A 25,111-nucleotide genomic window follows, 5' to 3' on the forward strand; every position below is an offset into this window, starting at 1 on the left:
GAAAAATCATGAGTGGCACAGAGAAGATGGATAGCCATTGCTTTTTTCCAGCATTTCTTCTGAAGGAAAAATGAGGGGATGTGCAGTATAACTGAAGACTAAAAACCAAGTGATTCTTTGCATAGGAGACACCTGAGGGACTCCCTTTCAGTTAAAGCTTACACAGGTTGAAAGAGTGACTGGGTAAGTTTGTAAAAAAGGGACCTTTTGAATGTTACTAAATATATAGAAGCTGCTGGAAATAGCCAGGGCTGAAAACAGTGGGAGATCATGGGATTGTTGAGGGGGACTGTCTTACTTTAGCACTTGTGTTGGTGGCTGAACTTGGAGATGAAAGTGGAGACTTGTAGAAAAGTGACTGTTTAACCTATTTTTCAGTAAGTGCATGTTACTCTGGGAGTAATACTGTGGAACATTTGGAGTAATGCCCTTGAGCAGCTTAATCAAACAAAAAAGCACTGAAGTGAAAGTGTTCAAAAAATGTAGTGTCTAATGGTTTTGTCTTCATCCTGTCTTCACAGGAATCTCATGATCATGTTCTTTTGGATATTCCTGTCTCTAGAGAGCAGATGAATCACTATCGAGTTGCAGCTGAAACTGCTCAAAGTGAACTTGCAGCACTTTCAGTGAAGTATGACTGTGCCCAGTCAGAGGTACATCTAAAAATAATTTCAAATCCTTCTCCAAACATGAGGATATTTTGCAGTCACCTTATGTAGAGAATAGAAAGCTTGCAGAAAGCCCAAAACTTGCTTTTGCTACAGAACTTTGGGGGTTTTGTTTTTAGGATGTCTGTGTGATTTTTACTTTGCTTCATTCTGTGATCAAGAACTGATATAAGTTTGTATTTGGAAGATTTGAAGCAGTGTATCTCTTTGTCATCATCATCTAAGTGCAATATTTCTATATTAAACCTGAAAATTAATTAAATTGTGGTTGTATAAACATTTAGATAGATATCCTCCTCTTCTTGCTAGTGAGTTAAGATCTAGCTGCTCATCTTTACTTACTTCTCCCTTTAATTCAAGTTATAGCTCCCTAAATTTGCTCTGCTTTCATCACCAGTGAAATTGTGTTTGTGCTAATGAGTTGATTGTCGCTAGAGAGGCTGAAGAACACATACACATACTTTTCTACTCTTCCTGCTGTGTAGATGGTGTTTCTCATGAGAGGATTTATTACTGGATAATTTTTAGATTTGTGATATTTCCACAAGTAATATTTTTTTAACATATAACTGGTTAAAGTTGATTTGATTGAAATTATCAATGTGGGTTTGGTCAGTTTTAAAGTGGAGTAAAGTTTGCCTCTAAAAGACATGAAATGCTTGCATTTGTTTACATACAGAACTACAGGCATAAGTGTCCATTGGCTGATGTTTAATTTGATCAGTTGGTCCTGAAGTTACTGCAGGGTTCTCCTACATTTAACATTTATCCAGAACCGGTGCTTTAAATTTAAATTTTAAGAAGCCATACAGAATCTAATGTTCTCAAACAAAAGAATTTATTACTGGAAATGTTGAATGGCTTTATTGCCAGAAAGTCTGACTGATTTATAGATTTTTCAAGACAGTGCTTGCAAAAGCATAGCCAAAAAAGCAGCTGTTCATGCTCTTGTTAATAAAGCCCTTCATGACCCAGCTGAGGTCAGAGCCTTGTTCTGCTGAGTGCTCTGTAAAACTCACAATATGGAATTATTATTGCTTTTTCTGCTGTTGGAACTTACCACAAAGACAATGGACAGACGAAAAAATAGCACATGGGGAGTTGAACCACAGAGAAATTTTAAGGTTATGAACACTCTAAGATACCATTGCTTGGTCCAGCTGCCAAGCAAAGCAATGCTATTGTTCCTTCAGCTGCTCATTTCCTTCCCCACACTGCCCCACCCCTTGTGCATGTGTAGTTTTTACGGTGCATTGTTGTGTGGATGCAACTGAAAAATAATTCCTCTCCTTCTAAGTTGCTTTTTAGCCAGATCAGTTTTCCAATCTTATTTCACCTTGTAGCCATGTAAGTGCTTCTTCTAGCACAAAAAGGAGGGTGGAGTATGGGAATGAAGCCCATGAACCCAGGAGAAAGCCAAGCAGCTTTTCTCAAACTCAGTGCTGCTCCAGAGTGTCTGATAAAGCAGTGCTTGCACATGAAGCATAAGCTTATTGGATGCTCTGCTGCTGCTGCAAGGGTGATCCTCATCCTTGATTTCTCAGCATTAGCCTTTGCTCTGTGATTCTCTTTCTCCTCTGTGAGAGAAAAAGTGAACTATTTTCTATCAGTTGTTATTTAAGTTGTTTGTGAGGGAATCAGACAAACACAGGTGGTGTGAGAGAGGACAGGCGTGTGTGACTGGAAAGAGGAGAAGCAGGACCTCCCTTTTCCAAGGTAGTTGCTGTTCTGGTGGCTCACCAGCCTCTCAAATTTCTCTGAGTATCTTGGGTTTGGTCATACTGAAGGACTCCAACAGAGATGTGAATTTCCCATTGTCCTGGATTGCAGGTTAATGTCTTAAATATTTTTGCCTTAAAATGTTTGCCACAATGTAGAAGTTCCATCACTCATCATAAAGAGCAGTTAATTTGGCTTAATTATTTGCCAGTTAATTTTATGTGATAGGACAGAAGTCCTTCAGATTGCATCTTGGAGCTTTTAATTGGAATTGTCAGGAAAGCTGAAAAATGCCTTTATGTTTCTTGAGACAAAAATGTCCACTTTAAATTACAGTTAATAATTTCCTTTCCTAATAACAGAAAAAAAAAAGGTGTTTGCCTGGTGAGTCTCCCTCAAGCACAGTCTCCTAGAGAAGCTTCTGGCAGAAATGGTTCAATGGAAAATGGTATTTTTAATAAAAAGAGAGAGGAAAATCTAGTGAACTCCATGAACTCTCGGAAAACTCTAGCATCATCCCTGTAAGAGGTCTTTAATATGTGAGGGTGATTTTCCTCCTTCTACCCTTCCTTAAAAGGCTCTATTGCTGTTTCTGTGTAAATAGAGCTATATTTAATTGGATTATCATACCCAAAAATAACTATTTGCATAAGATGAGAAGAGGGTGCCTACCACATAGTCCTTCAAAAATGTACTTGCTTCTGGATATGCCTCAAACCATTGAAAGGCTCCACTTTCGTACAGAAGGACACTTTACAACTCCATGCAGTTCTAGATTATATGTGGAACTGAGCACCAGATTTAGAAGCAGGCATATAGGCAGGCAAAAAAGAAGGAATAGTGGTGTTAATAACTTAGCTGTAATCCAGATACATAGGAGACATGAGTTAAGGTTGTGCAACAGAACTTAAGTTAGAGTTTTCCTAAATTCTGAATTAGAAAATTATCTTCCTGTAAAATGTATCTTGAAAAGTTGTACTGTGTTACCCAACAATAGCTTTTGTTTTTACAAACTTCTTCCATTGCTTTTTTCTAGTCACGCAAAAGTAAAGTTGTGTCCCTCTATTCAGTCTTGTAGTGATAGAAATGTGTTGTCACATTACTAAGCTTGTAGAAGAGCCATGTTATTTCAGGCTGGGAAAACTATTCTTCATTGATTTTCTCCTTTTCTATCTATAGCTTCTTAAATTCAGGTCGAGCATCATCTCTAAAGAAGCTTCTTTTCAAGAGCTGAAGGCTGAAGCTGAAAGTTATAAGGAAAACAATGCTAGACTGATGTCTCGCCTCCTGTCTTTGCAAACAAGAATCCAGGAGATGGAGGAAGAGCTGTGTGTGCTTGCCGCTTGTAAAAACCAGGCTGAGCTGACAGCTCAGATGGCATATAAGGAAAATTTGGAGCTGAAGGATGAGCTTCATGAGAAAAGTACCGAACTTAAGTAAGAGTCATGTGAGATAAGAAAAAAACATTTTTGGGGGGTATGATGGAATGGTATAGTTGTCAATACAGAGAAATAAGTTGGTGGATAGACGTTTATTGCAGTTCGGAATTCTGTTACAGTGCCTGAGTGTGTGGAAGGTGTTACAATTTGAATTTTGTTTTGAGTTGTTAGTCCATTCATAGAGGTTTGAATGTTTTGTACTTTGAAGGTAAAATGCATTAAACTATAAAAGATAGTATCCTTTAACTGTACTGTTGTTAGCATAGTGTATCAGAGCACTGATCTGTCAGCTCTATCTAATTGTTCGTGTTTTGGGTCTGGAGGATGGAGACTTGTAGCAAAATTGATTGGTGTGAAAATATTCCGAACTTTAAAATTCCAAAATCAGTGTCAGTCATATTAATAGACACCTAGACTTTTATAATGGATTTTTCTGTCCATTATCAGACCAATATTTATGACTCTGTCAATACTGTCTAGTCAAGAGCAAAGTGAGTGTTTACCAGACACTTTTATTTCTCAAATCAGTATTTTGCACAGCTCTGACAGGTTTTATGCATTAAAAGTAAATAATTAAGTAATTTTAAAACTTGGAGAAAACAATTCCAGTGCACTTGTTTATTACCAGCTGATTTGCCAGAAGCCCTGCCTGCAGAGTGCAGTCTTACATAATGGCTGTTAAGATTCTTTAAAGTGCTACTTCTGGTAGGAAAAAAAGAAAAGAAGAAGTAAAAGGAAGAAAAAGCTTCTATCCTACTTGCTTGCCTGACTCACTGGGAGAAAACTTCTGAAATACTGTGTTTCATACTCGCCGGTCATTATAGTGGTACAGTCATTTTTATGGGCATAAATCTCTGCAGACACTCCCAGAGCAGTGCTGGCTGCTCTCTTTGGCATACAGTACTTGTGTAATCTGTTCTGTTTGTGTTGATGTGTGGTGATCAAGACCAGGGAACTGATCCAAGAGAGAAGTGAGCAAAATAAAAAGCTCTGTTTCCACCTCTATGAATCCCAGCTCTGCTTTACTGCGCACCTGGAGTCCAGTGCCACTGGACTTCTGGGAAAAGGGAAGAGATACAGGGATAGTGAGTCTGCTCATTTGGAAGGAACAAACATGTTGGATTGCTGGTGAATGTGCAGTATTTGCTTCCAAAGCTTTTTGTTGTCCTCAGCTAACACATGTCACTTTATACTAACCAATGTGTTGACTCAGTGAATTTCAGTCACTTAGTCTGGCCACCCTGGTAGTACTTGGTGCATGACTAGTTCTAATTAGGTGTGCAAAAAAGATTTTCACTGAAAACCACTAATGAAAGGGAGCAAGCCAGCACACATGAAGTGCATATTTACATTCTATACCTTGGGGATATAGTAAGAAATGTTTGGTGAATTCTATGATTCACTTCCAGGATGTGCACCTCTCCTATTGAAAATGGTGCTTTTCTACTCAACATGTCTATTGCCATGGTATTTTTAAAGTGTGAACTGTCAAAAGCTTTTTTCTTCTTTTTTTTCCTTTCCTCCTCTTTGCTCATTAGTTCTGAAGAGCTAGCAAAACTGTGAAAAAGCTGTTATACTTTTTTGTACCTGACTGCCTATTTTCTAGGTGCTCACACCTTTACAGCCTTACTGCAGGTAATTAGATTATTCGTAAAGTTATCAAGTGAGTGCTTTGTACTTCAGATTCGTTATTTTTAGCAGCAGGCATGGTTTTGTGAGTGGAGACCTCAATTTTTTAGAGCCACAGAGCAGTTGTGGGGTTGATGGTCAATCTTACATAATATTCTAACATATAGGCATGCATATATGGCATGTCTGAGCCTAAAACCTTTTCACTTCTGACATATCTGTTCTCACAACAACAATTTAGCAATCATCTCATGGTTCAGTTTTGTTTGGGCTACAGAGGAAAGGAAGGTGCCCAGAGGTGAGGAAGCTGTGAGGGTGCTTGTATTCTGCAGAAGGCAGAGCTCTTTTGGCTTGTGGTGTGTGCTGTGCAGCACAATGTCCAGAGCAATAATGAATGTTTACCATTCCTCTCTGTTATTATGCCACTCTCTTTCACTTTGCAGCATTTTCAGCAGCTGTGTTGATCTCTCTCCTAAGGTCATGTGTTATATCTTTTCATAGACTGTTTTGCTCATTGATTTATAAACATTCAATGTACTGTGTTTGCAGTCACTGTGCATCTCCTGTTGGAGTCTCATGCAGCTCTTTGGTTATGATGCTCTGTTTGATTGCCAGCCTAGAGAGGAAGAAGTCAGAAATGGAAAAGAATGAGTCCAGCAATGACTGTGCCCACCTTGAAAACTGAGAATAGTGCTATGCTCTGATAAGCAAATGAGTTTCAATAAAATATTTGCTCTAGACACACATTTGGTTACATCTCAGGTCTTGATTTATTATAGAGGGAAGAAGTTGCTTTAGAAAGAACTTTGTTTTTCAAATGGAAGCTCAATTGCTTGTCTTGCAAATTTACCACTACCAATCTACCATGTCTTGCACTCTACCCCTAAGTACCTCACTTGTGGGTGTTCCTGAGAGGCATTGGAGTTGACATTTGGATTACACTAGTAGTTGTTTTGAGCTCTGTTTGGTTGGCTGGTTTTGCTAACCTGTTTCTCTGTAGTTTTCCATAAGTGATGTGAGTTTCAGCATCATGAGCAAGATTTTTTTCTGTATTTCCTACTGAATCAGACTGTGATGGTTCTTATTTGCTGGACCCATCTTTGTCCCTGGCAAGGGAAGGAATGTAAAGACATTTCTACTAATGAGTTAAATTCACTGGTATTTTATTTGGTTGGTTGTTCTTGTAGGACACTTACAAACTGACACCTGCTCTTAAGGCTGAGAACATGTTTCATGTGGGATATGCATTGCATGATAGGCACCTGTTGAGTGATGAAATTACTGACTCCCTTTTCTTCATATCTTTGTGGTAGCCCCTAGATGCCATATTTTTAAATGCATCCCTTCCATGAGTAGTGCTTCAGAGTACTGTGCAGGAAAGTAGTGTCTTTCCATCTCTGCTTCTGCTGGCAAACTTCCCTTCACAGCTACTCTGGATGTCTCAGACTTCCATTGGTCCAGAAAGGCTTCTCTTTACTTGAAGTTTGTTAATCATCTCTGTCAGCTTCTTTAAAGAGGGGATGTGAAATGCTTTTCACGTATTTTTGCTAAGAGTTGATCACTCTCTCCCCTCCACTTACTTTTTCTAAGCTTTTGCTTGCGCTTTCCACTTGTAGTATCTTGAGGGCAGTATTTATTCGTGTCACTTGGTTCTTGTGTTTTATTCAAAGTTGGTGAATGAGATTGGGATCATAGAAGTTTTTTGAAGTGTTAATCAAAAGCAAACATGAAGAAATGTTTGCACATAAGGTATCAGTAAAAGTTACATGTTTTACATAACATATAGAGAATTAAATGTAATTTTTAAAGTTCATTCGGTGGTATGCAGAAGCTAGCAATAGTTTTGGGACAATGTATTTTGCCTAGAATTCTTTTTCAGGGAACATTCATCCCTATGTGTACATTTTTTTTTGTCTGATTAGTAAATATTTGAATGAGTGTGAGGAAGACATGACTCAAGCTTCTAAAATCAGCAAAAACTATGAAGAGCTCCTTACACATCTTTCTGGATTCTTGGACATAGACATCAGAGAAAAAGAGAAACCACAGGAACATTTAACATCAAAGGTGATTGTGTAGGCAAATGTTTTTCTACAGCAATTTAACAGAAAAATACCTAGTTGTCACAGAAGTAAAGCAAATGATAGAGATCTTTGAATTTAATTATGGTTTGCATACAGTGCTATCATTTAAAGACAGATTTTTTTTTTGTACTGGCTAATTTTCAAAGGTGCTGCACACTAATAGGCCTCAGTGAACTCAGTCTGCTCTTACCTGCATAAATCAGCCTGCAGTTTCCACATACAGCCCTGATCAGATACTTGGTTAAAAGCTTTCCTGAAAACATTAACATGGAGGTCAACAGGTGATGTGTAAACTGTAACACTGAGTCTTAACTTTTATCTTGAGCTGACATACCATTAAATACAAACATCTGAAATGGCATGCCCTAAAACAACCCCTACAGTGGCCAGTAATAAAATGCTGTAAATAACTTCGTGGTGTTTCTGAGACTTAATAATAAAAATTTATTATTTCCCTTCAGAATACTTCTGAAGTTTGAAAAACTAAGCTTCCATTTAGGAAGAGAAAATTGTCTGTATATTCCTTTAAGATCTATCAGTGCTGCTGAAAGATGTTTTATTCTAATTTCATGCATTTCACTCATCTTCTGTCTACTCTTTGATCTCTATTTTTCTTCACTTTGGAGCACAATAGGTATTTGGGGAAATTCTATTTCATTATGTTCATGTCGTTGTAAGATTACAGTCTTAGTAAATCAAGATTATCTGGGTATGTATCACCCAGTGGGTGTACACCCTCGTAATATTACATAATATTGCAAGCACATTGAAATTTTAATAGATGCTCTAAAAAACGTTGTCACAAGATGTACTCTTGCATGCTTTAACAATTAATAAGTTAATAATTAGAGCTTAAAACCAAATCTTCATGTCTTTTAACAACGTAGTAGTAAATCTAGTTGGGAAATCTAATTTGTGCTGAAAGCTGTGCCTTAGGAAACCTTAGCAACTAGTTTTTCTGGGGTCTTGGCACATCTATTTAGCTTCTTTTCCACATTATGGTTTTATTTAAGACAGAATTGATCCTGTTTTAGTCTTAACAAATGTCTTGCCAGTAAGAGTCAAGGGTACATTTTTTGCTCACTCTTTGAAGTGCCCATATTCATCTATTCCACTGATTTGAAATAGCATAGCGTACCAAAACAGCCCTAGAATCCTCCTGGAAAGGACTCTTTTTTTCCAAAGTGTTGGCTGCTCATAATGCCAGCACACCAGGTATCTGGCCCTGTCCTTGAGTGTGCTTATGAAATAAGTTACTAACTCAAACCTCTCATGCTTAAAAAGTTTTGGGCATGAATTGCAGCTTTCTTGTTCCAAATGAAAGGCACACATCTTAAAAAGCTGGGCTGAAATGGTTTGCTTTTCACGTGAAGTAGCTGCATGGTCTGTTTTCTGACCTGCTGCATGTCAAGCATGGGTATGCAGCAGCAGTAGCTCTCCACCTGTTTAATGCATCAGAAAATCTGTGTGGGAGTGAATCTGAGTCACATTATGCTAAGGTGGGGGTTTATAGTGAGAATATGATTCTATGATTTTAACTGTCTTTCTATTCTTTTTCTAAAGGAATGGTAGAATGCAATTATAAATCTGACCTAGGGGTCACCAGAAACACTGAGTCATTATTGGCATGATTAGGAGCAGGTATAACTGGGGTGAATATTTTTAATTGTTAAGAACTTTTTAGAAGCTGCTAATATTTGATTTATTTCTCAAGGTCTCTGAAATATGTAAAGAAAATGTGACACTAAAAGACCAAGTTGCTGCTCTTCAAGAAGCTGTGAATGTCCATGAGATGGAGTCTAAAGCTAACAGAGAAACTATCATGAGACTAGTTTCAGAAGTGGCCAAGGAGCAGAAAAAGGCAGCAGGATACTACCAAGACATGGAAAAACTTAGTAAGGTATATAATTGCAAGGCTTGTATGCTTGTCTGGTTTTCAAATGTTTTCTTGAAATTAAATTTCAAATTAATTTTCAATAGGTATTACATGAGAAAAGCTGGTTCTGGAAAAATTATGTTGATTAGGGTCTTTTCTAAAAAGGACATTTTCCTAAGTTGATTTTCAACTTCTTGAAAGTGAGATATGAAGATTAAACAATAACATTTTGTGAAACAGATCTGAGGCAGATGTGATGTTTTTCAATGCTGTTTGCAAATTTCTATTTTTGCTTTCTTCTTATTGTTGTAGCCTTTGTGCTTGCACAGTCATGTAAATAAATGAATGTGTATATTGTTAATATCTGAGGCACAAGCATTCAGTGCTGAAAAAACACTCTTTTAAATAACATTTATCTGCTACTGCAAGTTTCCTGAGATTTTTTCTACTCAGTTTTAAAAAAATTCTAATGAGAAATTGAAAAGAATTGATGGGACATTATACTTTCTCTTAAGCACTGGACAGTAAAGTGTCTTGGCTTCCATACACCCTAGATTATCTTTTCACTGCATTATAAATTTGTATTTCCTAACCATTGGCTCATTCCCAAGAAGTTGTGGGCCGTAGGATGGCTCTTGCAGGAAAGCACCGTTTCACTGTTGGGAAGCCTTAGAGAAAATCTGTGCAGCAGAAAGGATGGTCAGATGAGAAATAAAAGTTAAGTTTTAAGTCAAATATTCACCAAATTCACCTAGCTATGATTTGTGAAGGAAAAGATTTAAGGATTGAAGTGCTCCAGGAGAACTTCCCGTTAAGAATTTGCATTTTTCAAAGGGTGGATGAACAAAGTGCATTTCTGTAGCAGTTTTCCGTATTGGTTTGCACTTTGAGTGATGGAAAGTGGAGTCTGTGGAAAGGAAGCAGTTCAGTGAAGCCAGAATGAAGATTCCTGCAGGTGAAACAGTATGGTTAAGGCTGATGGCTGGAATGTGAGAAGATAAGAGAAGAAACTTAGACTGCCAAATATGTATCTGAGTTGTGATTGAGTTGGTAGGAATTTTTAACATAAAGGCAACCTTGTGCAAGTGAGTTTTCCAAAGTAATACAGCATTTTCCCCACTCCTGACATTCTTTTCCTGAAGAAGAGACACCCACCATACACTTTAAAGGATATAGTGTTCTGCTTTGGTTGTAAGCAAAATACTTAGGAGATGAGAAATAGCTGGCAGTGTGCTCTGGAATAGAAGGAATTTGTGAGGAAGATAAATGTAAGTACCACAAGGGTCATAAATTTTACTTACTGCTGAAAATAGTTCTTACCAAGCTGTGCACAATTTTCTAAGACTCAATTGAACTGAGAGAGAACCTGTACCAAAATCTTAAACAGGTCCTTTTTGAGAACATTTTGTTTTCATGCTTCACTTCAAACACAGGTGTGTAAGGAAGAACAGAGTGTAGTTTACTCAGTGACCCAGAATCAGGAGATGTTTTAAACCAAGATCAGGGCTCCATTTATGGCTTGTTTTTCAAGTTTGCTCTAACTGCCAAAACATTTACCAAGTTGAGCTAGTTTTCTGAAAAATATTTTCCTATCATTATTTTGCAAGTGCCAAATACATAATTTATTTAAGCAATTTTACAGAAATGTCTTTCTAAATGATTAGCATTGCCTTTCAAAAGCATTGCTTTTGGAAAGCCCTATCTGCACAGAGGCTGCAGTTTCCTCCAGTGCAATTTCAGTTTAGCCACTTACATTTGCAGACACTGAGCAAATCTGTTGAGGAGGTTTTGTGTTCACAAAGCGTATGAAGAAGTTCAGTATTGAAAAAGAAAGCAAAAAACAAAAAATGCTTTATGTCCTCACATGTGAAGTGAGGGATCCCCTGTTCCCTTGATGGGTGTCTGACTTGGTTATAGGAGGGGTACCAGTGGCATGAGTCAGTCTGACTTCACCATGTCCTTCATGCTGCACAGCTGAAGTACATGAATGGAGTGTGTTGTGACATGTTCCCGTCAGGGTGAGAAGCAGAGATCCATGCTGTTCTGTGCCAGAAGACTCATACTTGGCTATGTGTTTCTGGGCTGTTTTCTGGATTTAATTAATGGAATGGCCTGTAGCTGAATTTATCCAGCAAAGCCTGAGTAGTGACTCTTGCCTACATGTGCCTACAGCTCTCAGGGCCAAACATTTTGGCCATCTTCAGTATTACAGTTTGAGATGGCAGCCCATTTCCCCCAGTTTTCTCTTAAAATTCTTCCTAGGTGTATAGAGACTATCACACTGTTCTGTCAGTCATCTCCATCAAGATTTGGCCACCACACTGTTCCCTGCCACCCCTTGGAATAATTGCCTGTTTTAATTGCCAGGTAGTTCTCCACTCCCGTTCTTTAGGACACCTATGAATTCCTTCTCTTGATCACGTGCCCTTTTTTTTGTCCCAGGAGGAGGTAGCTGCCTCAGAATTCAAAAATTCATACTGAATAAAATGAAAGCCAGTTAATTATATTTTAAGGTTGAAAGACTATTTAAAATAGTCTTTAGCATGTTTGGTACTTGAGTATTTTTTGCAGTTAGCTGGGCTTCATTTGAGGAACATTAACTAAGTGAACAGTAATTTTGTCTGTTCTCAGTCTCACTGCATGACAATATCAAGCAGCAAAGAAAAACCAATAATTCTTGAAACTAATAAAAGTAAAAAAAGCAATGCAAGAAGATTTTTTTTTCTAATCTATTATTTTTACTTATTTCTGAATACACTCTTCTGTTTATTTCTGAATTGCTCATGTTTCTGATAGAACATTGCAAGATTTTGCTTCTGGAAATTTGTAAAGATTGTGCATACCATTATTATGGCTGCATTGTATATCAAATTTACATTTGATGAAAAACAACTTTTAAATCCTGCCCAGATTTTTAGACTGAGAAGCAGAATACTTGAAGTTTTTTTTCTGTATTTCCAGAGAGTGTTTACTGATTATGATAATCATAATTGGAGAATTGTAACAGTCTTGGAGTGTGTCTGTAATGTCTTATGCCAACCAGGTTTCTTTTTAGTATTTGATAAATTCCTGTATGGTGTTTATCTAAGGTATAGGAAAGGATACATATATTCTTCCAGATTAATTTAAATACAGCATTACCACTGATGATCCACAAGAACTAGTAAACTGTCTTGCTCTGTTTCACATCTTTGCTGACAATTCAATCTGGAAATATTTGTGATTTCCCTCTGAAGTGTTATTTTAAACATCTGTTTCGCAAAGATGTGCACCGTGCAAAATCTTTAAAGAACATACTTGAAGTGTAAGCAAGTAATTTTAATTAGTACAAATTTATCTGTATGTACTACTGATGCAAAATTAACCAAGAAAATATTCTTCAGTATTCAGTATTGGTTTATATTGTTATGTTAATGAACAAAATAGATCTAAGTAGTTTCTAATCAATATAAATTTATTAAAATAAATCAATTGTATAAAAAGGGTTAATTAAAATATGAAAACATTTAAGGATCTTGATTGAACCTGAGAGATATGGCTACATTTTTGAATATATGCAAATACATAGATTGTAGGAGAGACAGCCACATGATTTTAGGTTTTTCTTGTCCCAACAGATAAATGCAGGAATGAGTTTCTCAGAACCTGGATTTTTTTGTTTTGTTTTTGTTTATAATATGTCATTAAGAAAATACATATTAGAGACAGGTTTCAGCAGGCATCACAGATATTTCCAGACTGAATCACTTGAGAAGATGGGAGATAAGAGTAAACTAGTTTTACAATCCTTATGGTATAACAGTAATAACTGGAGGTGCAGCTGGCGTAAGAATTCGTCTGGAAAATACCTGTATTGTCTTTAATCCCCTCTTATTAATGTAATGTGTGCTCTTTTTTGTATATATAGTTGTCCTTGGTCCATTGAGACCATGCTGCTGATAGGGGTGTCGGTAGAACCATGGGATTACTTAGGTTGGGAAAGACCTGCAAGTTCATGGAGTCCAACTGTTAACCCAGGACTGCCAAACCCACCGCTAAACCTGTTCCTAAGTACCTGTCTGCAAGTCTTTCAGTACCTCCAGGGGTGGTGGCTACACCACTTCCCTGGGCAGCCTGTTCCAGTGCTTCATAGCCCTTCTGATGAATTTTTTCCTAATAACCAATCTAAACTTCGTCTGCCACAATCCGAGGCCATTTCCTATGTTTCTGAACTGGGAGAAGAAACCGACTCCCACCTGACTCCAACCTCCTTTCAGGCAGCTGTAGAGAGTGATAAGGTCTCCCTTGAGCCTCCTCTTCTCCAGATTAAACACCCCCAGCTCCGTCATATGCTGCTCATCAGAATTGTGCTCCAGACCCTTCACCAGCTCCACTGCCCTTCCCTGGACACCAGAGCACCTCAATTTTCTTCCTGAACTGAGGGGCCCAGAACTGAACACAGTACTCCAGATGTCACTCACCAGTGGTGAATGCAGGGGACAATCCCTGCCCTGCTCCTTCTGGCCACACTCTTGGTGGTCCAGGCCAGGATGCCATCAGCCTTCTTGGCCACCTGGACACACGTGTCTCATGTTCAGACACTGTCAGCCAGCACCCCCAGGTCCTTTTCTGCCAGGCAGTTTCCCAGCCATTGTTTGGTGGCTTTCACTTCCTTATTTTATACCTTGATCTTTTGAATAAACTATGTTTTCAGATGTTCACAATTTAGCAAGATGGTGATTATGTAAGCTCCCTGGTACTGGCAAACCATTTTAGCACTGCCTTTCTGAAAGGAAAAATACGCACTGCTGAAAATTGTAATTGAAATAAATTTCTCTGTTCTTTGCTGTAATTACCATAATGTAGTTCTGAGCACTACTGAGGTGGGAATTTTCTATTAATAGGACTTGTCTAGAATTAAAAAGAGAAATTGGCAAGGAGTCAGGCCAACATTTGTTTCTAAAACAATTCTGAAAATACTTCAGAAAGGTATAAAACCAAATTATTTCCTAAATGACAGGGGTTGTTGTTTATGTTTTTGTATGTTTGCCTTTTCACCACTATTAAAAATTTTAGTATTTTTAGTATCATATTTTTATATTTTATTTTCTAAAGATTCCCTGCAAACTCCTTTTGTTTGGCCACCCTCCCTGCTGATCTACAGAAATGCTCCCATATTTAAGTGCTTGATTGGCAGGTATTCGATTAATACAAATGACATACTATACTCCACAGCAAGCATACACAGACCCTGGGAGACCCTTGAGTAATCACCATATTCATAACTGCTTCAGGAACAGTTTATAACTCCAGTGTGCATAATCTTAACTCATATCAGTCCACTTACTGACCCTCTACTTACCACTGAGACCTCCAGAGGAATCCAGTCCCTCTCTGTAAATATTCCATACTCTGTAGCAATTTTGTGTCATGGGCAAAATATTATTCTTTCCTTTTGTGTCATGTGTGAAATAATACTCTTTCCCATTTGTTCTTACCAATCAGAAAATGCCCTGAGAAATGAAGACTTAGTCTTTGCTGTACTTTTAGTTGGTCATGGTGCAAATATTTTTCTTGTATATGTATGTGTAAGCACTCTTAATACTGGTATTGTGGGGAAAGGAGAGACACGCAATACTTTATTTATTTATGTTTAGATGGTTATTTTTCTTTATTTTTTCTGTCATTATTTGTTTTGGTGTCATGGGTCAGGATGCACAATTCTTTCTGTCTGCTCTGACCTGTTAGGTTAGTATTTCTCTACAACTGATATAGATACATATGTATTGGCTATATTTTATTCGTTCCCAACCAAGCCTTGATTTGTCTTGTCCCTCACTTCTCATTTCTCTGAATAATAATCTCAGGATCTTTTGTTGCAGTCAGATAAACTGATCTCAGAGATCACCTCATCACTGTATTCAAGGAGATTGTGTCTGTTGTTTTGGTCAGCTCTGAATTGTCAGGCAGTTGGAGTTGATCATCACTGCTCGTCCCTTCCAACTGAAATAATCTATTCTATCCTACCCTATCCTATCCTTTCCCCTCTCAGTTGTAGTACTTTGGCTTTATGTGTGATACGTCTTTTTCACTGCTTGTTTTCAGGTCATATTATCTGGAGGGAAAAGTAAGATTTCAGTAGTTTTATAATAAAAAGTCTGGTTTCATTCACCTCGAAACTTTATTTATGTATTCTTTTTTGCAAACAAATATAAGAGGTTAGTCTTTAGTGTGATTACAGCAGACTTCAGGTTTTCATCAATTTCTGTCTGCAGTACCTCCTCCTGAGTTATTCCTTAATTTGTGTGTGGTGGAGAGGGTTTATAACTAATTTTAAAAATCTTGTTTAATTTTTCATGCACTTTAGGATCTTGACAGTGCTGTAATAAAGGGACAGAGTTTAGAGTTGGAGATCAGAAACCTCCAAGAGAAACTGACAGTTAACCAGAAAGCTTTGGACACCTCAAAGCAGGAACTGCACAATCTGAAGAAATCTTCCAGGGAGTTAGATGCAAGCTTGAAGAGTAGCAGAGAACAGGCCAGGACTGCTCAGGACTCTTTAGAAGCTTTTAAAGAAGAAATTGCTACCCTGCTCAGCTGTGGATCTGAAATAGTTAAACCTTCTGAGAAGACCATTTTGGAGAGGATCCAAGAAATAAATTGCAAAGAGGAGAATAAAGAAATAGTAAGTCAGCAACTACTGCACTTGTCCAATGTGTGCATTTATTCTCCTTGGGTTCTGTTTCATTTTATTCATCTGGTAGAGTGTTAATTCTTTTCTGCTTAGGTTTTGAAATTACAGAAACCTTTAATTTTGTTGTCTATTGATTTAAGGTAATAGTGGAAAAGCATCTATGTTTTACTAAACAGAAAGAGTTCAGAAATGAAATTAATAATAGATGCTGTTAGGAAGAAAAGACTCGGAATGGTCTTTCAGTTACAACACTGAAATTTGGTTTCTGTGCCAGCAGACATCAAAGGTGGCTGTTTGGTTGCTATGATTTAGTGAAACCTGTGAACAAGTATGGATTTGCTGCTACAATGGTGACTTCAAGAACGGACTTCTTTCTCACAGCAGATATAATTGATGAGTTGCCACAGGCAACTTCTTTCACTTCAATCCTCAAACCTGCACCTAAAGATAAAGATGTGTTTTTACACTTACAGCTAAACATTCAGCATGCGAAGAAGGTAAAAGGAAGGCTCTGGCTTGAGGCATTTGGTCTGGTAGTGTTTGCAAAGGTGTGTTTGAATGTATAGGTAGAGAAGGGACAGTTCAGGAGGAAGGTGAATCAGAATGCAACCTGACCAATGTCAGTATCCCAATGCTGCACTGAAGTGTCTCACTTGCTTACAATTTATTAATTTTGTCAGTGAGGACTACTTATGTTGTCAAAAGTCACACACTAAATTCAGTGAGTCACTGAAAACCAGCTGTGATATTCTTGCCAGATTTTAAAATTCTAGCATCTCCTGCTGATGTGATAGTTTTTAATGACAACAAATAGTTTTGTATTCTGTCCAAGGCTGGAAAATATCCTGTGCATTTTGATGAAGTATTTAAAAAAAAACAAAAGAGCAAACCCATGCCATTGGCCTTCTTGCCCACCTGGGCACATTGCTGGCTCAGTTTGAGCCAGCTATTGACCAGCACCCCCACATCCTTTTTCACCACATAGTTTCCCAGCCACTCTGCCCAGCCTGTAGCAATATTGTGACCCAAGGGCAGGACCACTTTGCCTTGTTGAACTTCAAACACTGGCATCAGCCTATTGATGCAGCCTGCCCAGGTCCCTCTGCAGAGCCTTCCTTCCATCCAGCAGATCCACACTCTGACCGTACTTTGTGTCATATGTAAAATGGTTGTAGTTTGAAATTATCTAGTAGGCACACTAAAGCAAAAAGTAGAAAGGGGGGGTTTTATTTTGTAGGCTGGCTGATCAAGCTGCATGAGTCATAGGAATGAGAAGTTGTGGAGGTCAGAACTGCAGGACCAAAAATGCAGCCTTTGTAAGATGATGGATCAGGGATGGGTGGGTAACATGTGGAACCTTGTTTTAGGAAATGCCTTGTGGGTAGTCCCTAAGCCAAGGATGAAAGTTACACCAGGATGCCCCAGGCTGATAAAATGACAGCTTCTGCTCTGCTTCTGTGGTATAGTCCTTCACTTTCTCATGTTTATGGGTCTTTGAAGCCTCTAAAATCCCCTTGCAGCCACTCTGCAACCTGATAAAGGGGCTGTAGGTTCTCTGGCAGCAACACATCTCTGTGGGACCAAGTTACTGAAACTCCTGTTCCTGATGGGTGATGTGAGATGTAAAAAAGCATAAAATATGTTTGTGGGTTCTTGCAGATTTATTATTGTTTAGTGATGGGTACTGTATGAGCAGCAGTGTTTTTCAGGCAAGTTGGGGGAAAACTCTATTTAACTGCAGTTTGAGTTGGAAACCTTTCAGTGCCATTAAAATTATTGAGAGTTCCGTGTACGTCTGTTCATTTTATTAACAGGAACCAACAAGATGCTTAAAATGAAGAGACTGCTTGGAGATGAGTGTCTGAACACTGAGTTACAAATGCAGTATAACTAATTATGTACCAAATAATTACATGACAGTAAGAAAGAGACAGAGGGAAACAAGCAACTTAGTGTATTGAACTGCCTTTCAGTATTTGGCAGTAGTGTAACCAGATACTTTCAAGCATTTAATTTATAAATAGTTTACAACTTAAACACCATTACATTATATGCAGGTGCTATAAAGTTAACAGTGAAGAATTAGAAATGTTCTAGTTGCATGTTTTGAGGTTTTATCCTTTTATCCTTGGGCTCTGGCTAGTTACAGAAGAAATAATAATAATAATAATAATAATAATAATAATTATGATAGCTATTATTTTAAGCACAGTCTTTTAAACACTGCTTAACAGATACCAATTTGGAACACTCCTCTGAGACTTAATTATCCATGTCTACATTCTCTCCCACATGCTGCATGTATTTTGTAAAAACTTCTATGCTTTTTCTAATCAACTCCTCAAAAGAATAGTGATTTCCTTGGTTTATTTTAAGGAATGATAGCTGAGTGCCAGGTATTGCTGCTGTGGCCACATCTTTGGAAATTTTTTGTCTGAATTATTTTGTGTTGATTTTTTAATATATAGCAATACCTTTTAGTTGCTTGACTCATTTACAATATCTGCTGTTTACTTTTGGGTGTCTCCATTTCTACAGTTTTTTTGCTGGTGGTTAAGGACTTTTCTTTTTGACTTCTTAAATGCATATATTTTAAAGATAGCTATTTTGCCCTATTTTTAACAATTTGTTGATATATCTTTCATATCTTTCTAGCATTTTCCACTTAACCCCATATGCTTTGTTGGTTTGCTTGCTCCCTAGATGGTATCTCAGCTTGAATCACAATTAGCTAAATTGACTAAAGCTTTGGAAAATCAGACCAGATTGTACCATGAAGCCCTGGAGAGGAGCAGGAAAGCTGAAAAATGTTCTGAGAATTTCCACAATCAAGTGAAGCACTTGGAAGAAGAATTATTAACTGGAGACCTGATGCAAGATGGTTTGAAGCTTGAGAAACAAAAAGTAGTTGCACACATTATTTACTTTTGAATAGAAGTCACTAAAAGCAGAGACACAGATCATTGTATTGCTTTGGTCTCCTGGAGCACTGGTCTGCAATCTTTCAAGATCTTGTAGTCTTTGATTCCTTTATATTATTAGACAATTGTGGCTACTAGGTTTTTTTGTCTGATTGTATGAATGAACACACTGTTAGCCTGTAATCCATTCACATACCAAAGAGTTTGAAAAATGACGTAGTACCTGGAAAGCCAAACACTACAGCTACGAAAAGCAAAGTTGTAGCATGTTGCCAGGCCAGGATTAATGCTTAGAGGAATCAACAATTTTGTGCTATTTGTTTTGCCTTAGACTATGATAAAATAATCTTTTTGAATGAAGCATCCATCACACTGGGAGAAAACCAGAAAAAAGGAGCTGTTTTTTCCATTCTGCTTCCTCTGTTAATAACATGTGGCCCTAGATTCTTAAATTATTCTCTAGATTTTGCTGCAATGAAGAGATCTTTTTAGCGATTTTTTTCTGTCAATGAATAACTGCAGTGCTTTCTTCTGCTGCTGCTGTTTTTAATTTTTTTCTATCAGAAGTATCATGAAACCAAAAGGTATTCTTGCTAATGAACAAATGGTGAAACTGGTTTGTTGTTGGCTTTTTTTTTCTTTTTATTTATTTTGTTGGTTCTTTGCAGAGATAATGGTTTGCACCAGAACTAAGAGGAAGCAAAGGGAAACAGTTCTTAGTGAGAAGGAGGGTTTTGGGTTTTGCAAGAGAAGCTAACTGAGAGCAAGAGACAAATCAATTTTTAAAGAGCTGGTGGGGCAGAACAAAAGAAGGAAAAATTGGATTGAATTGTATTTGATATCTGTATGTGTTCACATCCGTTAACCATATGGAGATGCAAATAAAATAAGCTTTAAAGCAATGTGTAAACCAGTAACTTATCTCTAAACTTTGCTGTTCCTAAGAAGGGCTGAAGGCTGGCCATGTTAACATTCCTGCATCTCCTCAGACTGCATCATATGTCATAGATCTAGGGGTTTATGGACAAACTAAGTGTTGAATAAAAAAACTGGAGAATTTGCAGTTGTGTCAGGAATGTGCCCAGTATATCATTTCTTGTAGCATACCTGGCTACAAATTGTTGGCTGCCATTGTAGTGGGGATTGCTTTTAAATTGTACTTCATGGCTTTTAATGAAATTTTATTATTCTTCTGCCTACTTTTCCAAATCTTAGTATCTTAAATTTCTGGAGCAACTTAATGAGAAGATGAAGCTGGATAGTCTATCAGCAGAGGTTGGATTTGATATGACTATGGATGTGATTCTGGCCCGGGTAGAGCAGTTGGTGAAACTGGAAGGTGATGCGGTGGTTGAGAACAAGACTGTGGCATACAGCCTCCAACGGAAGGTATGCAAAAAACACGTACCATTCAAAGATTAATGTATGGCTGTGTTTTCTGTAGTGGCTTGCTAGAGGCAGAAGACTGTATATGTGTAAGGAATTTCAAAAATGTCCATGATGTAAAAAGAAGATAGTGTTTGCAAACTGCACAAAAAGACTGCATATTGAAATAGCTAAACCAAACCAGTTGGTTGAGCACAATACTGCTTTTCACAACTTAAGAAAAAAACTATGAAGTTATGGATGTTTGTATCTAAATATTTGTCTACTTTTTAATACACGTTTATAGTTCTGTAAGCAACTTCCGTTAATGAATTTAATGTTTTAAATCTAAAGGGATCTGCCAAGGAGGGAGGAACATTACACAAACTTTTCAAGAAACTAGTAGGGTGTTGGTTGTACTTCACCAAGCATTGAAATGTTTCCAAAAGGAACCGTTCCTTCCTTCAGTTGTTCCTACAGGAACAAGTATGTTCAAATTTGGTCAAACAACCCTCTGTCATCCTGTTATGACATAGGGAAATCTTTTGGGTTTAGGCTTGTCAGACTGGTATAGAGCTGGGAATTGGGTCGGTTTAAGGTTTAAAACAATAGACAAGCACAATCAATTGGTAATACAAGGAGTATCAAGTTAGGGTATATATGTTGATACTTCACAAAGTTTTCAAGAGAGGAAAAGGAGTTCAGGTTATAGAAGCAACACAAGGATTAAATTTGTGGTTATGTAATACCACGGTCTTTCACATTTACTTTTTCAAATGTCCTTGTATTTGGAAATCAAGTTGAAGGCTCAGAAAGAAAAACTTGAAAGCAGAGAGCTGCACGTGAACCTTCTGTGGCAGAAAATAACCCAGCTGGAAGAAGAGAAGCAAGTAAGGGCTGCCTTAGCTGTGGAAAGGGATGAGGCCAATCTCACTGTCAGAAAGTTGCATAAGATGATAGAGAGGCTACAGAAGCAGCTTGATCTGGCAAGGGAAACAAATACGGATCTCAAAGCCAAGCTGTCTGAAACCAGTGAGCTTAAGGTGAGTTAGAAGATTACATTTGTACTTCTGTCAATTTTTCTATTCCAGTTGGATACAGGTGGACTTCATTTAAAATAAATGTGTTCTTGGAGAACTGCTCAAATCTAGGTGGCAAAAGCAAATATAATATTACAATGTTTTGGATATATTACAATTTGTCCTGATATGCTAAGTAGCATCTGCACAGCACAGTGTAAATTTTCAGGCTATTATAAGAAAAATACAATATATGCATTCCTTTCTTTCCTGTTGGTATGGCTGTCATGTGTTTTCACATGCATTACTCACAGAAGCTCTATTCTGAGAGGTGTGGAGGGAATATGACAGGCAAGATTCTAAATTTTAATTGTTTCTATGTTTCATTACATTGCAGTATTAATATATTACCTGCTTTTACTTAGGTGAATACAAGTAGTTTGCAGCCATTGATAGCTTGCCACCACTAAGAGAAAGGGAGATTGATTTTATGTGACTTTGTGTGTTGTAGCTGATGGAGTGAAATAGACAACTTTGCATGTGTTTCCACTGAACCATTTTTACCAGCAAAACATTTGGCAACTCTTTTTCCTACTGTTTTTCCCAGGGCTGGAAGAGAGCAAACCCTTGCTGTGGGTTTTCTTTTTTGTCCAAATACCTCTTTTCACAAAACCTGTAGAGAATTAGGAGAAGTAAAAATCTTTGTCTTTGAAGGAAAAATCTCTTTGTTCATTGTGTTGAAATAGGCCAGTCTCCTTTAGTTACTTTTCAGTTCAGTTCATCATGTACATGTGATGACTTAATGAAGAACCCAAAAGAAACCACACTAAAGTGCTTATTTGTGATCACTCCTGATATTTTTATTACTTGCTCAAGTTAGATGAAAAAGTATGACAAATTTAACACTTTCTTATCCTATTGCAGATCAAAACTCTGGAGCAGAACAAAACAATAGAGGAACTCAGTAAGTCTCAAGGCAAATTGGAAAGAATGAAAGAAAAAGCTGAGAAACAACTCAGGTCTGCCAAATCAGAACTTCTTTTAAAGGAGCGTAAAGCTACTGAAGATAAAGAAAAAAACAAAAATATGTTAGAAGCAGTTACCAGTGAGGTGAAGGTGCTTAAAACAACCCTTGCAGAACTAGCACAAAGAGAGAGACAGGTAGGTGTCTAGGAATTTGACAAGTGCTAGGTGTCCCTTAGAGTGCCTGAAAATGGTTTAGGTGGAACAGCTATCCAGCTGTGCTTAAAAGCGCTCCAAACATTATCAAACAAGGAAATTTTAGCTCACACTTGTGAGCCACAGTGACAGTTGTGATTGCAAAGCTATTCTGCAAATTAAGTTTTGCAAGAGAATAATAAATAAAGGCATTATTTTCTTTGCTCATCACAAAATATTATATCAGCTTTTAGAGAAGTATTAAAATGCTATAAAATCCTAGCATCTCTCTTAAGGTATGGCTTTTTCCAAATATCTTAGGTATAAAACTTACCTGCTTCTCATCTGTTTCCTTTTGTTTCTCACACATCCATCTCTTGCACTTTCTTCAATAAGACTAAGTGGCAGGATGAAAGGAAGCAGCCTCAAGTTGTATTGTAGGGGGGGGTTTAGATTGGATATTAAGCAAAATTTATTCTCTGAAAGGGTAGTCAGGAGTTGGAAGAAGTTGCCCAGGGGAGTGGTTAAGACACCAGTCCTAAAGGTATTTAAAAGACACCTAGGCATGGTTTAGTGATGGACTTTGCAATGCAGGTTAGGAGTTGGACTTGATAATCTTAAAGGGTTTTTCCAACCTAAATGATTTAAACAAGCCAGTGTTACTGTGTATAGGCCATAAATTCAAAGAATGTTGGAGAATACAAGGAACAGCCCCCAACCACCCCCATCCCCCCAATTTAATATTGAATGTAATTATTTTGGATCAATTTGTGACATATAACTTTGTTGAAGTTTAGATCAGAAAAATTTTTGTGGTAACTCACAAAGAGGGTATAAGTAGTTTGTGGGAAACATGTTAGTAAATGTGTTCCATCCTAACTGAAAAAAAAATTGTGTAGTATGTATGTTATTGCCCTGCATGTTGTGTTTCTTAGCAATGTTATAGATGGCATAATTGTTGAAAGCAAATGGGATATTTCTTTAAAGTAAAAAACTTGTAATTTTAAATTTATTTCAACTGCCTAGAACTTTATATTAGATTTCCCAGCTAAAAATTTTATGGTATATGTTTGCCTTAACAATGACTCTGGATCAAATTTAAGAATGCTATTTCAGAAATCAGTCTAGAAAAATATTTTATTTACATGGAGAGAAGACCAACAACCTGGGAATCTTTTTTTCCTGGAAACCTTTAGCACTGTTTTGTTTTATAATGAAGGTTAGAAATTTGGCAGGAAGATTTAATTTCTTCATACATCTCATGAGGAAACAAAGCATCTGACACAGAGAAGAAGATATTAATTATGTGCAGGAACTTATTCCATGGAGTCATACATTGAGTTTTTGCTAGAAGCACACAAACGTTGACTTTTTACCGTCTGAATGCAAGGGGTTTCAAACCACTTAGATATTGTTTCAATATTCTTTGGACTTTTATTTTTGTTTTCTTTCTGTTGGAATATTTTGTTTTCTTTCTGTTGGTTCTAATTTCTTGTAGTTACAGAATGAAAATAAAATATAGTGTCTGCTTTTTACATCCTCAAACCCCAATATCTTGGGTTAATGCTCTAAGTTGCATTAATTTCTTGGTTTTTATTTCTGATAATTTTACTCACTGAATGGAAGGTACAAAGAAAATTTAGCAGGAGTGTTGTTGTCTGCAGCATACTTTCGTGTTTGAGTCTTTAATGATGTTTATCCTTCATTATTTCTCTACTTCATCCAAAGCCTGTATCTTTGCAGAGGGCTGCCTTGAGCTTTCAATGTAAAGTCTGTATGGAAACAAATTTCAGCTTTGCTGCCTCCTTATCCTGTTTGTGATCCAGATTTTGAAAGAAAAACTCTTTAGCTTGTGCTAAATAGTACTTGTCTAGCACCCCTGCATCTGTGACCTCCCAAACTAGTGTAGAAGATAATGCATGGGAACTTTGGGGTTTTGGTGTAACAAGATGTTTGTTCCAACGTTTGATCCAAGACATCACACTGCCTTGGTAATACAGGTAGCTGGGACTGAATTGTCAAATCCCAGAATCATGGAATGGATTAGGTTGGAAGTGGCATTAAAGATAATCTAGTTTCAGCACACCTGCTGTCGGTAGGGACACCTTCCACTAGACCAGATTGTTCAAAACTCCATTCAGCCTGGCCATGAACACTTCCAGGAATGGGACAGCACAAGTTCCCTGGGCAAACCTGTTCCAGTGTCTCACCACCCTCCCAGTAAAGAATTTCTTCCTAATATCTAATCTAAATCTCTCCTCTTCTAATTAAAAACCCTTCTCCCTTTTCCTATCACTATATGCCTGTGTAAAGTGTTGTTCTTCCTGTTTTATTTTTGGAAAGCCCCCTTTAAGTACTGGGAGGCTGTTATAAGGTTTCCCTGGAGGCTGCTCTTCTCCAGGCTGAACAACCCCAGCTCTCTCAGCCTGACTTCACAGAAGTTCTTTAGCCCTCTGATCATCTCTGTAGCTCCCCTTGGGACTGTTCTAACAGGTCCATGTCTGTCTTGTGCTGAGGACTCTAGAGCTCAGCTCTGTTCTGTATTGGTTTCCATATATTT

General features: G+C 37.6%; 1 protein-coding gene across 6 annotated transcripts in view; it reads left to right on the plus strand.

Annotated features, from left to right (window-relative positions):
- ARMT1 (acidic residue methyltransferase 1) overlaps positions 1 to 25,111 on the plus strand; it is a 52,510-nt gene that overhangs the window by 23,002 nt on the left and 4,397 nt on the right. For all 6 annotated transcript variants that reach the window (XM_058836937.1, XM_058836938.1, XM_058836943.1 and 3 more), the window contains 9 exons: positions 522 to 653; positions 3,567 to 3,823; positions 7,378 to 7,522; positions 9,254 to 9,439; positions 15,762 to 16,079; positions 18,792 to 18,992; positions 20,225 to 20,398; positions 21,175 to 21,417; positions 22,318 to 22,554. In XM_058836937.1, coding sequence (XP_058692920.1) covers positions 522 to 653; positions 3,567 to 3,823; positions 7,378 to 7,522; positions 9,254 to 9,439; positions 15,762 to 16,079; positions 18,792 to 18,992; positions 20,225 to 20,398; positions 21,175 to 21,417; positions 22,318 to 22,554 — 1,893 coding nt within the window. The remainder of the gene's footprint in view (positions 1 to 521; positions 654 to 3,566; positions 3,824 to 7,377; positions 7,523 to 9,253; positions 9,440 to 15,761; positions 16,080 to 18,791; positions 18,993 to 20,224; positions 20,399 to 21,174; positions 21,418 to 22,317; positions 22,555 to 25,111) is intronic.

Source organism: Poecile atricapillus, chromosome 3, assembly GCF_030490865.1.
Source record: "Poecile atricapillus isolate bPoeAtr1 chromosome 3, bPoeAtr1.hap1, whole genome shotgun sequence".
NCBI classification, from domain to species: domain Eukaryota; kingdom Metazoa; phylum Chordata; class Aves; order Passeriformes; family Paridae; genus Poecile; species Poecile atricapillus.